The 16,225-nt window shown below is 36.3% G+C and overlaps 2 protein-coding genes across 15 annotated transcripts in view; one reads left to right on the top strand and one right to left on the bottom strand.

Moving 5' to 3' along the window:
• The first annotated feature begins 38 nt into the window (after positions 1 to 38).
• Positions 39 to 10,595, top strand: LOC139960644 (monocyte to macrophage differentiation factor-like). Of its 9 annotated transcripts, none has more exons than XM_071959174.1 (8): positions 39 to 173; positions 3,240 to 3,397; positions 4,238 to 4,319; positions 4,775 to 4,932; positions 5,453 to 5,527; positions 6,363 to 6,464; positions 8,019 to 8,088; positions 9,107 to 10,595. In XM_071959174.1, the coding sequence occupies exons 2-8, from the start codon at positions 3,342 to 3,344 to the stop codon at positions 9,338 to 9,340; spliced, it is 777 nt and encodes a 258-aa protein (XP_071815275.1). In that variant the 5' UTR covers positions 39 to 173; positions 3,240 to 3,341; the 3' UTR covers positions 9,341 to 10,595. The 9 variants fall into 9 exon arrangements, with proteins under 9 accessions (XP_071815275.1, XP_071815280.1, XP_071815273.1 ...); XM_071959179.1 differs by lacking the exon at positions 39 to 173 and adding an exon at positions 358 to 622; XM_071959172.1 differs by lacking the exon at positions 39 to 173 and adding an exon at positions 2,257 to 2,477.
• The window catches only part of LOC139960640 (ras-associating and dilute domain-containing protein-like), a 38,017-nt gene continuing 32,109 nt past the window's right edge, over positions 10,318 to 16,225 (bottom strand). For all 6 annotated transcript variants that reach the window (XM_071959163.1, XM_071959164.1, XM_071959165.1 and 3 more), the window contains one exon: positions 10,318 to 15,576. In XM_071959163.1, the coding sequence (XP_071815264.1) occupies positions 15,471 to 15,576 (106 nt within the window). In that variant the 3' untranslated portion in view covers positions 10,318 to 15,470. The remainder of the gene's footprint in view (positions 15,577 to 16,225) is intronic.

Here is a 16,225-nt window from a genome sequence, read left to right as displayed (position 1 = left end):
GAATCCTGATCATGTTTCTATTAAAAAAACTTCGTTCCACGAAACATTGTTGCCGCTCGATCTGTACTGCTGGGACGTAACGTATATCTACGGAAGCATACTGCATGTTAAACGACGTGTTCAACGTGCCAAGATATTGAAATGCGACTCTTATCTGAAAAAATATGCAACTTGTAGGATGTAACCGAAGTTTTCATCGATCAGTAGTTAGATTACCGCAAGATTTTGTCTGTCATTTGGCTATTCATTGGCAGTGACACTGTGACAGACGGCGATAGCATATGACTTGCCTAGCTACAACTTACAAGTTAATTAGTACTGACTAGGTTAACACCTCTATGGTAGTAGTAGTACTATAGTAACATAGCTATACAGTTATCGTATTGAAGCTGCAGTAGGTCAAAGCTATATCCCATTACTAGGAAGGATAGGAAAGTAGAATTCACCTCAAGTAATGATGATAACATACTTTGTTGGGACTGAGATGACAGCCTGCTCTTGCTGTTTTTCAAGTAGGCCTATATATATATATGCCTAATTGCCAATAAAGAAGCCTAAGATGCAACACGACAGTTCTTGTTATAACCTCTAAGCAAATGACGATGAAGATTAAATGTTTTTGGTAAATGTATGCATCTTTTCTGAGTGATAAATTGTATTACATGACAACTTAAAGGATGCATATATGTGAGTCACAATGCATCACTGAAGACCTATCAGAGAGTTACAATATGTAGGTTAATTTACAAAATGTTTATAGGCCTACATCTATGATGGTGCCTAATTGTTCCATTGTAACGTAATATTCTTCAATAAAGGCAGTCACATTGTACAAAAATCAGAAACAGCTTTTCAAACATTGTTAAGCAAAATATTTAAAAAAGACAAAGAAAAAGCCTATATAACCATGTTATAGGGGGGGGGGGGGGGTTGAATATTTTTAGAGAGGTTATCTATTACTTCTTCCATATCTTGACTTTATTTTGCAAGTATGTATTTACCAGTTTCTTCTTGGAAGATCTGATTCATCCATTGAAAGTAGTTAGAAAGTATACAGAGAAATATATTTTGCGAAGTTCTAACCAAAATCGTTTTGCGTTTTGACCTATTTTCCAAGCACCATTATACATCGCAATAATGACATCTTGGTTGTTTCATTACTGTTAGGTACCTTTCAGTTAAAAAATAACAGCAATTTTTCGAAGATCATTCACTGAGCTTCAGTTTTTAGACTTAAATTGCCATAAAAAATATCCAAAAAAATGTTTTACCATGCACAACTTGGCTTTGCAGTATATATCAGTCGTTATCATTCACTGAGCATTTTTCTAAGGTGGCTATATGGCTCTATTTGAATATGCATCCCTCCCCAGCAGTCCGGTAACTACGCTGGGCCCAGGAGGCGTTCCCCCTCCACTGTCAGAGTAGTGTTCACGCACCCCAATCCCCTTAATTTGTCCCACCATCATGTGAACATAAACTTCACAAACAACAGCTAGTGCATTAGTACTGTGCCCCTCCTTTAGTTATTGGTTCCCCTCTATCAATTGTTGGCACCCACCAACTCAGTGTACCTGCTCCCCAGGGATCAAAGCCGCCCCCCACCCCAGCTCTTCGTTATAATCAATATTTGCATGGGTGAACAATAAAGACGGCTGGGCTTTGTGCCCTATGTGTCTAGTTCAGCGCTAAATGTAAGATTGGGCATTTGCGAACATGCTATGAGTTTTTCGTTTTCAAAGAAGTAAGAACTGTGTAAGCAGTGACTATAAATACCCGTGAGTTGTAACTCATTTCCACTAGTATATGTTTCTTTTCCAAAAATAATCGGGTGCATCAAGTGTTTCTATATGTGAAAATGAAAGATATTTTGACGACAAGATCACGATTTCGTCGAAACCTCGTTACTATAACGTAGGCACCCTTTGCGCGAGTCTTTTTTTTTTAGGGTGTACCAATATGGCGCGCGACCAAAAATAGATGCAAATCGTATTGTTGAGCAGGTGCGATATAGAATTTAATTTCTGTGGCCCACAGCCTGCGCGCGCACAGCGTTCCTGTTGTCCCGACTTATCTACGCCAGTCGTGCAGTAACTGCATTATACGAAGGAACGCCAAACAAAGTGAATTCACTAATATCTTTGCGCCAAATGTGCCAATATGCGATAACGTAACCATTAATTATAAGCTGGGCTACTGGCATAATACACAAACACGTTTACAGTGGTAAGGGATAGCCATTATTGCTGTGTTACTATGCGGGAACACAGAAATTAATACATGTCTGTGTGTAAGACTAGATCTTCGGAGAGGTCAGCTACTCACTGTAGGAGATCATTGTTATATGCTACTATAGAGGAAGCACGGCACCAACCCGACGAGGATTAGGCTACTCGGTTTACATTGGAAAAAGCAGGAATCAATTATACACTTTGTGTAAATAATACACCATAACTAGGGAGCAACTACTTATTTGTGTAGGTTCATACGCGACATTTTTGTTTCACAAAGTATTTCCAACCATGTACATGTATTTGGAGTTAGTACTGCAACCGGCGTTAGACAGAGTAGCACCTCCCTGCTGCAACTATCCAAACTCCAAAGTGACATTGACATGTGGATACGTACACATGTATGTTTACATATTCGAAAGATAACTTGATATCCAATCATGGTTTCAATGGTAAATCGCAGACATTTAGTTCACTTGATCACCTCCGTTTCGTCGCCGTAATTTTCTGACAGTAACCACTCTCAAAAGTCTACAGATTACTGTACAGTGGCGGTAGGCCTAGCATATGTATGTGTTCCCATCTACAGTAAGAGTTATTTCAGCGAAATCCTGGTAGCCTACATGCATATTGTACTAGTGCTTCTAATCCTAGCGTAAAGTAAGTTAGGCCCGCTGTAGTTGATAAATAGGCTATGGATAAAACTCGTGATTGCTCACACTCAGGGGAATTTTGATACTTGTTAGGTTTGCTAGCATAATTTAATCTATTGTACTATTAAGTTAGTCATATATTGCAGGGCAAATTCTTTCACGGTCGCTCAGTTGTAACTGGTATGAACGACACATGCAATTTCTGTTACAGTGTTAGTGTTAGGACGACCAAAATCAGCTGTGGCGGGCACTGTATAATATACGGTGCATAGATCTGAGATACGGCTGTGGTCTTCCCATATGATATCTGCCTAACCTTTATTTTTCTCATTCTTTTTTCTCTTTCTTTTTGCAGTTTTCACTAGCAGGCTTATCATGACTTCTTGAGGGCATCATTATTCCTCTGTTTCCATAAAAAACCTTCCACTTTTAATCTGCCATCTAACCTCCTTTGAATATGAGATCCTCAAAGATGGAAAGAAGAAAAAAAGGAACATGGTTTTATAATCTCAGGTTTGTGTGACTGTATTCTGTAAAGTTTGATTTATATTTATTTATTAATCAAACAACACAGATCACAAATTGTTGTTATAGCATTTACCAGCTTCAAAAGTATTTCCCTCCTCATTTTTCCATCCCATACCAGTTGGGGCAGTGAACAAAATTTTCCATCCATTGAAGCATAATTAGCATACTTTATTTACCTCCTTCATTCCAAGTTAGTACATATGATATAATCAACTTTGACATACCGATATTTGTACTTCATTTCAGGTCTTCTTTGTCTATAATTATATATGTGGTAGCCAGATCTCGAGGTTTGAATTACCTACCGTAAGCGATCTGAATCCTTGAAAATAGTGAGATATAGGGGTCAGTCCATGCCAAATAATGCTGGAACTCTCGGGCTCACTACGATATTCCATCATGAATGTAAAATATAAAGACACACATCATTTGAGATGCAATTGGCCATTCGGTTGCTGAGTTGCAGACTCTCAAACATGGGTTATCACCAATGTCATGAATGGGGGTTGCTTTGTGTATTTTTTAAATCTGGCTAAAGCCCTGGTTGGCCCACATGCAAACTCTTTCCCTTATAACATATGTACTGTATTGTAATAAAAAATGTATATATAAATGGAATGCTGGCAGGAATAATTTCTTGTTTCAAATACAAAGGAATTTTAAGCTTAGATTGCAGAGGAATAAAAATTTACTTTTCAAAAAATGTTTTGCCAATGCAATGCAAAGTGACTGACTATAATTTGTTATCTGGTAATCATGGTTATATGCCGAGATTGGTGATTATCAATATCAGTTGATATTTTTCTTTTTCTTTTCATAATACAGAGTGAGCAATGAGCCTGCCATTGGAAATGCTGCCTATGTACCAGCAAAAATAGAACATGTTGCTAATAGTGTGACACATGCTGTAAGTACTGTGTTTGTTCAATTATTCAGTATTTGATTAAATAAAGATCTGGTCAAGTGATGTACTTATGGACCAGGGGCGGCGTAGCTTGACTTGTTTTTATAGTGAGAAGCAATACCTTTCTAGGGGGAGTACTCCTCAGACTTGTTTTCTTAATTATAAGAACATTTGCCTGACTCGTTTATTTTTGGTGGGGGGAGAGATGGGGGGTTGGACAAACATTTTGGGGCCTAGTCCCTCCTTCTTTTTGCAAGTCCTGGCCAGATCAATACTGCAGGTTGGACTTTGTTTCTAAATCAACTGACTGTGTGGTACTGTACACTCCAGCTGGATGTCCATCAGCTGGAATGTTCTATTTTTGAATTTCAAAAGAGCACCGAAGATGCAAAGTCACCCGTTTGAAAGTTTCTTTAATACCGTTTTTGTGAAAATTGTACATTTCATTTGCATTTCAGTTTTTCATCCTCCCTAGTATAACTGCTGGCTATGGTATGATTAAGGAAGCCTGTAATCCCATAGAGAGATCCAATGCTGTGCTGTTCACCGTTGCGCTAGTCACACTATTTTCGGTGTCCACTTGTTTCCATACGCTGTGTCTCTGCGGTCAAGCTGGGTGAGATTTAAGCACTATTGCCAACAATGAACATGTATCCAATTGTAAACTGGCTGGCTAAAGCTTCTTTTAGGGGTGGGGAGGATGGGGGGGGGTTGGGATTATAGTTTCATGAAATAGTTGTTAGCTCACTGTATGACTCACTGTAAGAATCTGCATATTTGACTGGAAATGTTATTACACTTGTTTGTAACTATTACAGTATTTGAGTAAAGAAGATTCATTTATGAAAATAGCTTTTCCTGATTTCTGAATTTTTATTCATTGCAAAATGGAAATGGAATTTATTAAAAATTGCACTGAAGGGTCTTTTTCAATTAAGTTTTTTTTTTTTTTCAAGGATTTGATCTTTGAAATAAGCTTAAATCAGTCAGAAAAGCCTGTACAAGCTTGTTTTGCCAACTAAAAATGTTTTTGTATTTCACGAAATATGGATTATTTATGGTGATAGGTTTTTTGTCATATTCTCCCTGACATTTCTTAATTGTCACAGATATCTGTTCTTTTCTTTTTTCAACAGAAAACTAAGATTTTACTTCCACATGACTGACAGAGCTGTCATTTATCTCTTTATAGCAGCCTCGTACACCCCCTGGTAAGATGTTATAATATCTGCAACATTGCAGCATAGGTGGTCTCTTTAATTAATCCGTCTCGTTTAATTTTCTGAAATATCACTTCCAATGAATGCCTGCAACCTTTTACTTCAGTTGCAGGTTGTAGTTACATAGTCTTGTAAATTTAATTTGAAAAAGTATTTGGTAAGTCTTGTTAAAGCTCAGTGCTTTGTGTGAGTGAAACCAAAACTGTCCAGCATGAACTTGAAAATGTCTGATATGGCATATAAATATGAAAAGGGTCATATGTAGCTTAAATTACTAGTCTGAAACCAAATGTTCATAAGTTTGTGGAAAAGACAAAATTTGTTGACATCTTGCTTTTCTCAAGGCTTACAAAAGCTGTACTTGTTCTTCTCACACACTTCTTCTGCCCTATTGGCCAATTACTGAATATATTTTAAGTATTCGGGGAATATTCACAGCCAACGATCTTACTGTATGGATCTGTGGCATTTGGATTTTTTTTCCTGCCCTTTTTCTCAATTTAAAAGGGATTTTATTAACCATATAAACACTGAAAGCATAGGTTTTTTTTTCTAGTTCTACGTACCTTGAATTTCATTTCAATTACCTTGAATATCCTTACAACCAACTCAACGCAGACAAAATACAATAGAAATGGGAATAGCATCAGTTTGTGTCTTTCACATTGATTAGAGCAACACTCATTTCTATGTTTTGTTTTGCTGACAAGCTGGCTAATGTCAGAGTGTGTTTACCTCTAAAATATGCCCTATTTCCTGCTTACATGTTGACCAAAGAGTTGAATCTTAATACCTTTGTGTACTCTTTCCCTTGCTTTACTCATAGGCTAACAATAATGCCAGTTGGTTTCTTTGGTTTCCACCTTCGTTGGCTCATGTGGTTCGGCGCATTACTTGGTATCGCCTACTCTTACTGCTTCTATGAAAAGTGAGTTTTAGGTTGTGCTATATTAAAATTTTAAGGTTTATCCATTTTCACTTTTTTTTTTTATCCTGACTGAACAATTTAAAGTACTCTCCAGAAGCTTTAGACTCTATATTGCTCTCAAACTCTGAGAAAAGTCAAATAAAATTAGCAACTAAATACCTCTTATGAAGGAAAAATAATACTTTGAGGTTGGCTAGCAGTAAATAGGTTTGTAAAATATTTGTCGATGGCAAGGATAGGTTGTGAAAAATTTTGTTACGTTATAACAACCAGTGCTGTGTACAAGTGGATAAAAATGGTGGTGCAATAGAAGGCTAGGTGTCTAGGAGGTTCTGGGTTTAAGTCCTTGGCCGCTAAACTGAGGTGAGTTTTTTCATCCAGAAGAAATTTTCGGCTTCCTCATCTGAATGGTCTCTCAGATGGTGAAGAAAAGTGTAACTTAGATAGCCAACTGATATGTATAAGTTACAAAGCGGTGCTTCGGCCGAGTGGATAAAGGCGGGGCATTTGAAGCAATGAGGCTTAGCAATCAGGTGGTTCTGGGTTCGATACCCGGTCGGGTCATAGTAAGGTGAGTGTTTCATCCAATAGCAATCTACGGTTTTCCCATCTGAAACGACTTTCTAAATTGAAAGATTCCAAAGTTGAGTAAAAATGTTGAATCGGAAGCCACCCGATGTGTAAGTTGTAATCCATAAACCCTTGCGTGTTTCTCCCACATTTTGTGGTCACTTAAGGGTCGTAGAAATAACTGCTGATTATTATCATTATAATTATAAAAATTTTGCTTCTCCAAAATGCACACATGGTTGCTTATCATCTTAAAATAGCTGCCTTACAGCTAGATATTATTGGTATATATAAATACATTGGCAAAACACAATAAGTGACACAAACAGGGTTGCAACTGGTTCCTGTAAGAACGATTACCATCAGCAGTTTGCACTATAAAGTGATTGAAAGTATTTTATCGTATCTGAAATTCTCCCTTGTCTGTCAACAATGGTTCTACTGGTCTTCTAAGGAAGAGTTTCTTTGTTATTTTCTGCTTTTCTAGTTGTCTAAATATTGTTTTAGTTGGTGTGGCTTGCATCCACCCCAATCATTTATGTTTTTTGTGTTGTTACTAACCTAAATTTACGTTTAATTACTAGAAAATAAAGATGTCATTCATCTCATTGTACAACATCGCAGAAAACTTTGAAGTAAATCAAATTTGGTGTGATATATTCAACCATGTCGTTTCTTTTAATTGACCTCTCCAGATGACATTTACAATACATCACATATATTAATTAATTAATATAAATTATCTGTTATGGGAATGCCTTGTGGAGTATACCTGTTCAGCAGTGTATTGTTTATTTCAGATGTGCTAGAATCCTTCAAAATGGTCATTCACTAAGCCAAAAAAAAGCCAATTAGTGCCTAGTCTTTATCATTTGCTTAATATCTTAAGAACTATTTATTGGTATTTGTGTTCTAATGTGTATTGTCTTATCTGTCAATTTCAACATCCTCCATTGTTAAAATATTTCTTCTCCTCCAAACCAGAAACAAAAGACTGGAGACTATTCTGTATCTTATTCTTGCTGTCGCTCCAAGTCTAGCTGTGTTAGAAGTAGTAAGTACTAGGCCTATACAAGAATGTAGATGAGACCATGAGTTTGGTACTGATGAAAGCTTTCGCACACTTGTGGGAACAATTTTTAATACTAAAATTACCGTCATGGAGACTGACGTACATATATTATTTGAAATTAGAGAAACAGTGGGTTTTAAAATGTAATCATCCAAAGGGCATGTTAACATTATAACTCTTGAGTCCAACAAAGGTGCATCTATGTTATCACTAGCTATAATTTTTGTGAGGAGAATAAAAATTTTTGTTTTTGAGTTTCTTGTACAATATTCATAAATAACAGAATGCAAAACACTTGAATCGCATGCATTCTTCCCACGTAAATCAGGAACACTGGATCTCACATCTTCTCTACATAGAAAATGTTCTTGTTTATCAAGGTTATATGCTAAGGAAATGCATGCTTTTGTTCATCCAGAAATAACCATTAATTTATGCTTTACTAACTGTATATATTGTAAGGTCTCAGGTACTACCAGTCATGAATGATCATGTCATGAGGTGAATAATGCCTCAAATACATCATGGTTATTAAGCTAGAGGCATTTTGACTGTTGTTGATAATAGTAGCCTATGTCACAGCCAACCATTAATAAGATATTTTTATAGTGTTAAATTGCTAAAAGCCCACTGTCTCACAATGTTGTCAAAACAATGCTACACATGAAGTGACTTGAGATTCAATACCTCTTACCAGTCGAACACTCAAAAATTCAGAAAACCAAAAATTTTTAAAGTGTCTGTTGGAAGTATTTCTTCAAGGTATTGAGGATTATACTGAGAGGTAAGGAATGTTGTTCTCCTCCTCTGAATCCAAACAGCTCTAAACATAAGAGGAAAGTAATGTCTTTTCAAGACTGGTTTGCTTTCGTCTTTTTGCATAAATTCGATCACCAGAGGCAAACCTGACCTTCTTTCGTTATTCAAATGAGTTTTCTCATGTTGAGTACTACTTTACCACACACTCATACTGTACACAATATTCTTTCTCTTCTCTCAGCCTGGGATGGATGGATCGTACGAGCTAGCCTTCGGAGGGTTGGTCTATCTTCTAGGAGTGCTGTTCTTTAAGAGCGACGGGATCGTACCGTTCGCTCATGCCATATGGCATCTATTTGTAGTAGGAGGAGCTTTCATACACCAGTATGCAATACAAGAGTACTTAATAGGACCATTGAATTTTACCAAAGCGGGTGAGATCATTCACAACGCTACATGTGCAAGCAGAAGTTAGTTATAGCCTGCTGCAGTATTTGCTTTTTTTTTTACTGGTTTTTGTTGTTGTTCTTGTTTTGCTTGTGTGTGTGGTTAAGTTTTGGAATCTTTTCTAATTATCTGCCAATTTTTGCTGCAGGTAGTGGAAATGAGATGTCATCAAAGAATTGAGAAATTAAAGCATATATTGCTTAGCTTTACAGAAATGTCTTTAGGTGACATACTGTAATTGTGTATGCAACGAGTCCTCCACTCAAATTATCAATTGAATAGATGTATAGAATTTAGCCACAATAAAAAAGGAAAAAAATTACATTTTATGATTTATTGTATGGATATTGCAAACAAAAGCTGCACGCATTTTGGTATGGCTAAATAGACCAAACAAATTTGGGACCTACTTGAAGAGCTGCCTTGCTGTTCCTGTACTGCAAGATTTACGTTTGATTAGGAATGGGAGGTTTACAGTGCAGTTGATATCTAGAGTTTTATATTTACAGTGGGTTAACAGTAATGAACATGACAGTCTGTGCAATGTGTTGAAAGTTACGCATAGAGAATATCTACGTTATTGATAAGATTATTGATTAACTACAGCATCCCTGGGTATCTAAGCACTGAAATGACAAAGAATGTGGTTCAGATATAGGCTACATTAGTTATACAAAAGGGAAAACGCCTTATAAATTGAATAATATGAAAGAGGTCATCATAGACTACTGGTTGTTGACCTGTCTCCATACCCTAGTCTGTATTTTGACAGTGAATTAAAGGATATCATGAAACGTTTCAGTATCGTGAAACTCCTCGTTTTGGGGGTTTTCCTAACTTTTTGGTGGTTTCCACAACAGAGGCGATCGTGTCCCATCAGATATACGTACTGGTGTCATTTGGCTATGCAAGCAATAACGCTGTTGTTGGTTTGGTTGCTTGGTTTCCTATTCTGCAAGTAAACTATAATAATATATACTCCACATGTATGTTTTTGCCCAATAATGACCAATAATCACCAAAATCTGAATGTCATATATCAGCTCTAGACAAGTCTCATGTCTCTAATTCATGAATTTTAATTAGCCAAAACATGGAATATCCAGGCTCCAAATTACTTTGAAACAGTCTCATGATTTCTAGCAGTGATTTCACACTTTTTTTGTTGTTGCATTGAATAGCAATGGCTTTAGGAGTCCCAGAGTTGTCACTCCTACTATTTCAAGGAGTTTCTCCTTGTATGCATTCTGTAAAAAGAAGAAGAAAAGTACTGAAAACTATGGGGGAAAAATATCTCAATTTACTAATTCTTACAATAAATGTGTAATGTAATAACATGCCCTTTAGATTAATGGCAGTTGAGAATGTCAAACCTTTAGAAATGTCCATGTATGGCTAAAGTAGTACACAGCTGCCAACTTTTAGAAGCAGTGCAGTATTTTTCAAAGTCAGTATTTTTCATACAAACCAGTATGCATGCTTGCCTCTGTGTGTACAAGCAAACAACTGAAACTTGCCAGCAATTCTATTACGGCTTATACAAATTACGCTCGTCGGTTGGTATAATAGTGTTGATGAAAATCAAATCAATCAAACAGGATAGTTCTTTAGGGGACTCTAAGATCAGATAAGGTCAGATTGGGATTTGTCTATTGTTGCAACTGTTTTTGTGCAAGGCATATATCACTATTATTGAGGGTCTTAGGAATCCCATATTTTTTTGAGGGGGGGCGGGAGGAAATCATGATCTCATACAGTATTTACCATGGTTTCCGTAAACAATACGGGCAAAATGTACTAGTTGACAGCTGGTTTTATCCCATTGTTCTATTTTGTAGTCCTCACCACTTCTTTGCTTCAGTTGCAGGGTATAAACTTCACTTTGAATTTGCATCTCAAATGGGATGAAAGAATGTACTGTATGTTACTAATAATGTACTTGCAATTTTCTGCTTTTTAGATTTAAAACTTACAATTCAAAGAATTGAATATAATTCATTGAGCAAGTAGAAATCTATTAAGCCTGCAGGTAGTGGGTTTGTGCTTCTCTTTTTTTCTGTTTGTTTGTAAGATAGCACATTGGATATAAATAACTGTTGTTGTTTTACTTGCTGTGTGTGCTATTGTCTGATCGTAACAACGTGCAGTCACCACCGAATTTCATGCTCTTTTAAAGCAGCCGATATTTTTCTCACAAGTCAATTTTGTAAAAATATGCAGCAGAAAGTAGAAGCAATTCTGAGCTGTGTCGAAGTTGAACAGGGTCGTTTTATCCGGACATTTTATCATGACCTTTTGTGGTGATCATGTCATTTTCAGTTTTACAGTCATAAATACTTTCAATGAGATAGAAACACCCTTAGGATACAAACAGTTACTGTGAGTGTCATTGTACAAAGAGAACACAAAACTATGAACGAAAAGCAATGGGCTTTTCAAAATGTGATGTCCCTTGAATACTTTGTGAAAATATTTTCTTGATGTATGAATCATATTTGTAACTTACATGTATGCAAGTTATAATTGATGGGAAGGAATACTGAAATAGCTTTAGTTTTTTATGATAAAAATTTTGTTTTTCCTTGAAAGCTTTTGCTTCCAGCGTGAATATAATGAACAATATCTATGATACCACTTGGTTGAAATACAATGTCCTTCTAACCTTTCAAATAAATGTTTTTATTTCAAAAACGTTCAAGATATGTTAATAGTGTTGATCTATTTTACCACAAAGTTGTAGATTACAAGAAGTTACTCCTTTTTTTTACAATGATATATATACATATAAGCATATCTGTTATATTTATCAAAATGTTTCCAACAAAAGTTTACTCTAGTAAGTTTCCCTATACACCACTTGTATACTTCTTATTTATCAGATTTATCACTGCAATATTTAGGGATTTAGACGTGTTTTTTAGAAGTTTCTATTTTGTGATCTGCCCTGTTTTTATAACCAGGCACTTTTGTTTCTCAAAATCAAAATCGAAGAAAGACTTGAATCCCTTTGCTGCACATATCAGCTTCCGACTTTTGTGAATCTCGCTGAAGTCTTTAAAGGAGCCACCCTATCCACTTTTTGAAGGTACAACGCGGCACAAGACATTACAAAGTTTGGAAATAATATAACAGTACAGTTGTTTATTATTCCTATTAATGCTTCTACTTAACAGTGTTAGTAGAATGCATAAATTCTTGGATACCACTTGGTTGATATGCAATGTACTCCTCCTTCAAAATGAAGGTTTTATTGCTCCTAAAGGTGTTCAGATATGTTTAAAGGCATTGAAGACTCGCCCCAAACCGTGTGCGGCCACCTGAAAAAGTTAACTTTCTGTTGCTTGCAAGTGATGTTTTGTTCGTGTCGCTACAAAATGCAGACAGTAATGAACGTGATACCTTGTTATCTGGACCTGAGATGTCCATCGCTGTATCGTTTGTACACTGTGTTGTGGGTATTGACCGCAGCTGTATGTACTGACTGTACACTAGTGTCTAATTATCGACAGTAGCAAGCTGTGTGTGTATTTTCTGGGATCGATGGTGGTGTCTAACACTTCTGTTACACCTCATTCGAAAGTAGGTCAGATTACCGGCATAAGACATTTCTTTTTGCGCGAGTTTTCACACCCTTTAAAGTGATGTCATCCACAAGAAGTAAATCAGTTTTAAAATGATATCTATCGTACATGTTTAATAGCTTAGTGTTTCCAACAAAAGCTTGCTTTTGATAAATTTAACGTTTTTGTATACTATTTGTGTAACAATTATGCATCAAACGTATGTTATTGTCACATCTTGAGAATACATGTTGTCCATAGAAGTCGTTTTATGGTGTGATCCAACCTGGTCGCTAATGCTGTCCTCTGTGCATGTGAAACTGTCATTTTTGTGACTTGCCACCAAATTTTTTTTAAATTATTCAAAATCATTTTTTTTTTAAATTTCTGAAAGGTACCAAATCGGCAAAATATGTTACAAAGTTTGGAAGTAATATACAAACTCTTTTATTAGAAATTCACCTTTCTGTCAATTTACATTGGCAGGAGGAAAAATAACAAATTTTAGGTGATGTTTGATGGAATAAAAAGCCTGGGCTTCATTGATTGGACTTAACTCATCCTATTTACTTCCTTTTGTCTTTCAAACATCCAGATATTAGTTCCAAATAAAGACAATAAAAAACAAACGCTATATTTTCATTTTCTCATTTCTTTCTTTTGTTTTCATCCGTATCCAACATATAAGGTATTTCACATATATGAAGAAGGGACATTTTTAATTACAAAAATTATTAGCTACTTTATATTGCATATTAAATATATATTATACACTTAATGCTCAGCCTCAAATATATTTCTTCTAGTATGTTATTCTTTCCTTGCCAAGATGGCAAGCAGGTAAATGTGATTATTGGGAGGTGATACTACATCATGCAGCGCTTACACTTTGTATTAATAAAAATAGAAGAAATTTAATTCTTTGTTATGTGCATTATTCAGGTTACACCTTTTGTTACTACAGACCTTTTACACAATGTACAAACAAGTATCCACTTTGGTTGCATAATGCCTGTGTTAAATACTAACAATGATGGAGTGTTTCTTGTTGTTTAAATCAAGGGTTCTCAATAGGTGGGCCACAACCCAAATCATGCCTGGAAAAGGTTTCAAACCAGCCATTTAAAAAACAAACAGGTGACCCACAATCTTGCACTAATCTGGTATGCAGGGGGCCAACGAGGCTTTACCGGACCTACCTTCCACCTTGCTTGCTTTTCTAGGTAGGCTATAGTAAAATTTCACTTCCCTCTGGCCCTTTGTTTCAATCATTGTTTCTCACAGGAAATTGTAGGATATTACTCACTAGAGATAATAGAGTGACTTGAGGAAGGGTATTCCCTATCAATGACATACCAAATAAATCAATATGATATGAACTGTTAAGATTCTGACCACTACACACATTCATCTTTATCTTGTGATCCTCTTATCAAGGATCAATCAACTGCCCAAATTTACATTTATCTGGCTTGAATGCAAGGACTAAGTTATTATAAACTTCACTCACATCAGTGTAGTTAAGGTGACGTAAATGTTTAATGCAGAGATTAAAGTCTTATATTATATTGAATGCAAGGACTAAGTAATTATAATCTTCATCTACATGGTTAATGCAGAGATAAAAGTCATAATTATATTGAATGCAAGGACTAAGTTATTATAAACTTCACCCACATAAGTGTAGTTAAGGTGAGGCAAATGATTAATGCAGAGATACAAGTCTCTATTATATCTGTTGTGATCTATTTTGAAATAAAATATCCAAGGAGCTGGCATACCTAGGCAAATGTGAGACATAAATTACCTTTGTATCTATTCATTTATTCCAAAAATAAATATTAACAATAGCAATTCATCACATGCTAGCTATGGAAGCCATCAATCTAATAACTGAATCTAGGATTAGATTGAGCCCCTAATCTTACAACTGAATCTAGGATCAAATTGAGCCCCTAAAGGTTCCTCTGCTTCCTGGCCTGTGTAATAAACTATTAATCCAATCATATTAGGTGAACTTTGCAATAATATCCAGCCTCTATGACCTTCAACCTTTCCTGGGCATCGTTAATCAACACCAAGGGCCTACTGAATCACTTCACACAATTGCAGTAACAGTTTTGCTGTCAATCTCACAACTGAAGTTGGGACTAGATTGGCTATTATTGTCATGTGACTCTCCCAGATCTATTTGGTCCATATGAGGGTCTTCTGGATCACCTCATAAGATGGGAATGTCAAGTTCTGTCAATATCATAACTGAACTAGGATTAGATGGCACTGCTAAGATCCAGGATTTATTTTCTGTTCTGTGTCTATCATCTTCATGGTCCTGTGGATCACTTCATTAAAATCCAGTAAAAGCTGTCCATATCAAAACTGAACCGGGATCAGATCGGGCTACGAGATCTTGTACTTCTTTCTCATCTGTGAGTTGATGATCCTTCCAATAGTCCAGCGGATCACTTCATTAAACTCAAGTAAATGGAAGCTGTCCATATCATAACTGAACCGGAATCAGATCTGCCTACGAAGATCTTGTACTTCTTTCTCATCTGTGAGTTGATGATCCTTCCAGCAGTCCAGCGGATCACTTTGTCAAATTGCTGTAATTGGTGCTGTCAATCTCATAACTGAACTAGGATCAGACCGGGCTACTAAGATCCTGTACTTCTCCCTGGTCTGTGTTATGAACTCTAGTGCCCTGAAAATAAGGAAAACAAACAACTGACTACAATTTCTATTTTAAAGAAGGATATATGAAGCTGAAATACTAGTTTTTATTTTTTTTGTCTCTGTTTTTTTCATTGTGTAAAGTAAGTTGGCCTGGCGTTTCGATCCTAGTAGGATCTTCTTCAGAGGCTAAATGACAAGTTTTATTTTATTTGGAGTGTATAGCCTAGTGGAGTGTATAGCCTAGTGGAGTGGAGCCTAGCGGAGTGTATAGCCTAGTGGAGTGGAGCCTAGCGGAGTGTATAGCCTAGTGGTTAACGCCGGCGTCTCCCAGTCATGAGATCCCCGGTTCGATTCCCCGCCGACAGCAATGTGTGTCGTCTGGCAAGGGTGTTGTTCAATAACAACTTCCTGACATGGACGTTAAATGAATGTGTGCCGAGAGATTGGCTTCGGTCAGCTTGCGAGTCTATAAGCCTCCATGGCTTCTTTCGCGAGTTCCTGCTTGCGGGAAGATCACATATACATACATACATACATACATACATTTTGATTCTCCTTTTTTTTCATTGTAAAATTCTTCATTAGCACAATACTGATCAATATGGAATCCAGTCATTCAGAAGTGTGAAATATCTGGATATGTTCATTTATGTTTTGGATAAAATACTCAAGTCCTT

This window comes from Apostichopus japonicus, chromosome 19, assembly GCF_037975245.1.
Source record: "Apostichopus japonicus isolate 1M-3 chromosome 19, ASM3797524v1, whole genome shotgun sequence".
Classification (NCBI taxonomy): domain Eukaryota; kingdom Metazoa; phylum Echinodermata; class Holothuroidea; order Aspidochirotida; family Stichopodidae; genus Apostichopus; species Apostichopus japonicus.
This window is presented reverse-complemented; position numbering and strand designations above follow the sequence as displayed.